This window comes from Nanorana parkeri, unplaced genomic scaffold (genome assembly GCF_000935625.1).
Source record: "Nanorana parkeri isolate BGI_ZX_2015 unplaced genomic scaffold, ASM93562v1 scaffold16, whole genome shotgun sequence".
NCBI classification, from domain to species: Eukaryota; Metazoa; Chordata; class Amphibia; order Anura; family Dicroglossidae; genus Nanorana; species Nanorana parkeri.
In genome coordinates this window covers 1,638,819-1,643,320 of record NW_017306284.1, presented here as the reverse complement: position 1 = coordinate 1,643,320, position 4,502 = coordinate 1,638,819, and the positions used below count along the sequence as shown (strand labels likewise).

The window sequence follows — 4,502 nt, the reverse complement described above, 5'->3', positions numbered from 1 at the left end:
CCCCTAGGGAGGCCAAAAGATACACCAGGGTGCCACGGCACAACGGTTGAAAAAAAAAACGCCTCATGAGTGCCATTGTAACCAAACCGTGACACTTTAGCCCTGCAACAGTGCAAACAATGAATGGTATAGGAGACTATTCACTGCTCATAAGGTGGATGTTATTATTGTGTGTGGGCTGGTTAGAAGTTTGATGGAGACCTTTTAGTTATATTAAATAAAAAATGTAATCATACTTCCAATTACAATATCAGATTGTACCCCCTCAGTTTCCCTATTGCACACTGAACTTAAGTTTCTATTATGACTCTATTAGGGAAAGAAGCTTTACTGTCAGATAAATGCTAATATGTCAGTATATATAGCTAAAAAGGCACTATGTTACAAAGCATGACACCTGTGTGAATAGATTCAGATGGAAGCAGTGATTTTATGACTAAATTTTGTTTCCCCGAGACCTACCATATGGACATATGATGGCGATGACTCTGATGGACTTCCTTCATCAGAGTCATCGCCATCAGAGTCTTCTCACATGAGCGTTTTTTTAAAGATATACATCGATCCGCTATAACATTATGAGAACTGAAATGAATAACATTGATTATCTTGTTACAATGGCACCTGGAAGTGGATACGATATATTAGAAAGCAAGTGAACATTTTGTCCCTGAACTGATGTGTTGGAAGCAGAAAAAATGGACAAGTGTAATGATGTGAGCGGCTCTGACAAGGTCCAAATTGTCATGACTAGACCACTGGGTCAGAGCAACTCTAAAACTGCAGCTCTTGTTGGATGTTCTGTGTCTGCAGCGGTCAGGACCCACCAAAAGTGGTCCCAGGAAGGAAAACTAGTGAACCGGCGACAGGGTCATGGGTGGCCAAGGCTCATTGATGCACATGGGGAGTGAAGGCTGGCCTGTGTAGTCCGATCCAATAGAAGAGCTACTGTAGCTCAGATTGCTGAAAAAGTGAATACTGGTCCTGATAGAAAGGTGTCTGAACACACAGTGCATTGCCGTTTGTTGTGTATGGGGCAGACCAGACAGGGTGCCCATGCTGACCCATGTCCACCGAAAAAAAGGCAGGAGAGCATCAGATCTGGACCACAATGGAAGAAGGTGGCCTGGTCTGATGAATCATGTTTTGTTTTATATCATTTGGATGGCAGGGTGCTTGTGTGTTTATTACCTGGGGAAAAGATGGCGCCAGGATGCACTGTGGGAAGAAGGTGGAGGCATCTTGATGCTTTTGCCAATGTTCTGCTGGGAAACCTTGGATCCTGCTATTCATGTGGATGTTACTTTGACACATACCACCTACCTAAACATTGGTGCTGACAAAGCACACCCCATCGTGGAAACGCTGTTCCCTGAAGGAAGTGTCCTCTTTCTGTGGGATAATGCGCCCTACCACAGTGCAAAAATGGTTCAAGAATGGTTTGAGGAACACAACAAAGTGTTGCAGGTATTGATTCGATCTCCAAATACCTCCAGATCTCAATCTATTCCATCATCTGTGAAATGTGATGGTTAAACAATGTCAATCCCTGGAAGCCCCACCTCACAACTTGCGGGACTCGCAGTATTCTATGATGGTAGTGGCCTCTTTCAGCAGGATAATGCGCCCTGCCACACTGCTAAAATGGTTCTAGAATGGTTTGAGGAACAACACAATGAGTTCGAGGTGTTGACTCTTGATGCCATATTGTCCAGATCTCATCCAATTGAGCATCTGTGGAATGTGCTGGAAAAGCAAGTCCAATCCATGGAGGCCCCTCCTCGCAACTTAAAGGATCTGCTACTGACAGGTTGGTTCCAGATACCACAGCATACCTTCAGAGATCTAGTGGACTCCAGTTCCTGGCTGTTTTGACAGCAAAAGGGGACCTATTCAGTATTAGGCGGATGGTCATAATGGTATGGGTGATCAGTGTATATACATATGTGCACACCATATTCTTTTGAGCATTTTCTTTTCTTGCTTTCACAGTAGAAAACGGAGATAGCGGTCCATGACCAAAAAACATTAAAAAAATATATATTTTGCATTATTTTCCAAACAAATGAAATATATACCTTACAAATACTCTGCTTTAGTTTATAAACATTACTTTACATCTGATTTAAAGTGACACTAAACTCAGGAGTTAAATCTTTAAAATACATTCAAGTACCTGAACAATTAACAAAAATGTATCTTAATTTTATCTGTCTGTGAGGGTCCATTCGTAATGTACAGTGCATGTTGGTGCAATGTGGTGCCATTTATTCTGAATGGCACCCCAATGCACCTTGCTGAGAGACGTGGCTTGCAGGGCAGAATAATTTGCGTTGCCTAACAAAAGGCATGTTAATAAAAAATTCAAGTACCTTAACTTTTAACCAAAATGTATCTTATTTGTGTATCACTCGGCTGTAGATCCTCAAACCATCTCTGAATTGGTGCTGACACTGTCCTTCCTTCTGGAGGGTGGCTACTTTTGTTCCCCCATGGTGCCTGTGTGTGTTGTAAAGTAGTCACCGCTCCAAGCTCACTCCCATGATGGACTACAGTCTCATGTTTAGTTTAGTTTACTAATTTGTATTGAGATTGTAGTCCATCACAGGAGTGAGCTTGGAGTGGTGACTACTTTACTTTACAATACACACAGGAACCATGGGGAACAAAAGTAGCCCCCCTCCAGAAGGAATGACAGTGTCAGCACCAATTCAGAGATGATTTGAGGACAAGTGATACACAAATAAGATACATTTTTGTTAATAGGATACTTGAATGTATTTTTAAGATTTAACTCCTGAGTTCAAAGTGGCACTAAACACGGTCACTTGTTGGGTCTAAGTTGTAGCTATAAGCTCTAGTTTGGTATATATGAAGTATTCTTATCTTTAGTCACTTCATGCTCATCTACCAATATATCCAGTAGATGTCTCTAGTTAGTCATATTCTGCTGTAGATGGTGTAGACACAAGCCAGGGAATCCGGGAATACACACCAGTGCTAATGTTTAGTTATTGGCTATGGTGCCTATTTTTCGTCTGCCTCCTCTGCTCTGTAGCTGAACGCCGTGCAAGCAGCTGAATACATAATGCACAGTTGAGATAGAGAGAGATATATAGATTAATCACTTCTACTGTCGTGGTAAACAACCTGCTTCCGTATTTATAATGGCCTGGCACTCTAGCAACTTCAGAGCGAAATTATAGCATATATATATATATATTAGAGCTGAGCAGCAGCCCACTGTTGAATTCATCCCTCTGCTCATTTTACCTTCTCCAACAGTCAGCATAGTCACTCAACATATGTGCTTGGAGGTGAATGGGAGTAAAGAGATTGGTCTGAGATTGTTGAGGTTGGTAGGGTCCAGTGGGGGTTTTTTGGGTATTGGGGTGACCAGGACATGCTTTAGAGGGGAGCGAAAGATGCTAGTAGAGAGTGAGAGATGTGTGTGGTTTTATCAGGCTCAACCTTACTAAGCTGTAATGAGAACGGAGTGTCCAGAATGGTAATTAATTTTTTTGCGCAGATGGGACATTATCTAATTCATCAACATGTCTCAGAACTACCTGCAACACCCTATAGTAGCCAATGAGTTTCCAACTTTTTCACGGCCATTTTCTAGTGGGTGGGGGCTAACTATAATGCCCATATGGCAAAGAATGAAAGATTTCTAGTTGCAAAGTTCAGCACTTCCACTTTGCTTGCTTTGACTGACGCAAGGCTTTTCTGTATGTGATGTGTTGTATACTGATAATGAATAGTTGCTGTGCATTTTTGTAACTTGTCTTGTCTTGTTTTACAGTGCTATGGAAAGCCATTCCCTCCTGAATCCAAATTTGCAGCAGGGAGAAGGAGTCCTGTCCAGCTTCCGCACCACTTGGCAGGAATTTGTGGAGGATCTGGGATTCTGGAGGGTGCTCCTTCTGCTTATTGTCATTGCTCTGCTTTCTCTAGGCATAGCTTACTATGTCAGCGGAGTGCTGCCATTTGTGGAGAATCAGCCTGAACTTGTCCATTAGAGTAGTGGCGCTGCCCACTTGTCACCCTTTTCTAGCTGTTTTTTTTGCCACTGCTCTACTGGACTGGACCTGTCCTAATCGTCCTTTCTTCATTAACTATTTAGAAGGACTTCAGGAAACTTCTTGCTTACATGAAGGGTTATTGAAGGGATGGACTGTGGGTTTTGGACAAAGAATCTAGGGCAATGAGTTGTTTCGGATCATGGCGACTTGGAAACATCGTGGAAACCAGGTTGATGGTTGACTCATTAAGTGGCTTGAGGGATCCCAGTGTAAATGGTCATTTGTGTTTTCACAAAACATTTCAATCTTTCTCCGGAAGTGTTAAAACTGCTATTCATTTATATATTGTTTTGCGTCTTTATATTGGTTTTCTATAGTTGCATTTTGTTTAGTTCTGACTTCTTTTAACCTATAACCTTGTGATATCTATGTTACCTTGTCCTCAGTGCAAACCTGGGCAAGTTTTATAGGGTCAGT

The 4,502-nt window shown here is 42.0% G+C and overlaps 1 protein-coding gene across 2 annotated transcripts in view; it reads left to right on the top strand.

Annotated features, from left to right (window-relative positions):
• ANKRD46 (ankyrin repeat domain 46) overlaps window positions 1–4,197 on the top strand; it is a 23,975-nt gene extending 19,778 nt beyond the window's left edge. For both annotated transcript variants that reach the window (XM_018559185.1, XM_018559175.1), the window contains one exon: window positions 3,806–4,197. In XM_018559185.1, the coding sequence (XP_018414687.1) occupies window positions 3,806–4,022 (217 nt within the window). In that variant the 3' untranslated portion in view covers window positions 4,023–4,197. The remainder of the gene's footprint in view (window positions 1–3,805) is intronic.
• Window positions 4,198–4,502: the final 305 nt, after the last annotated feature.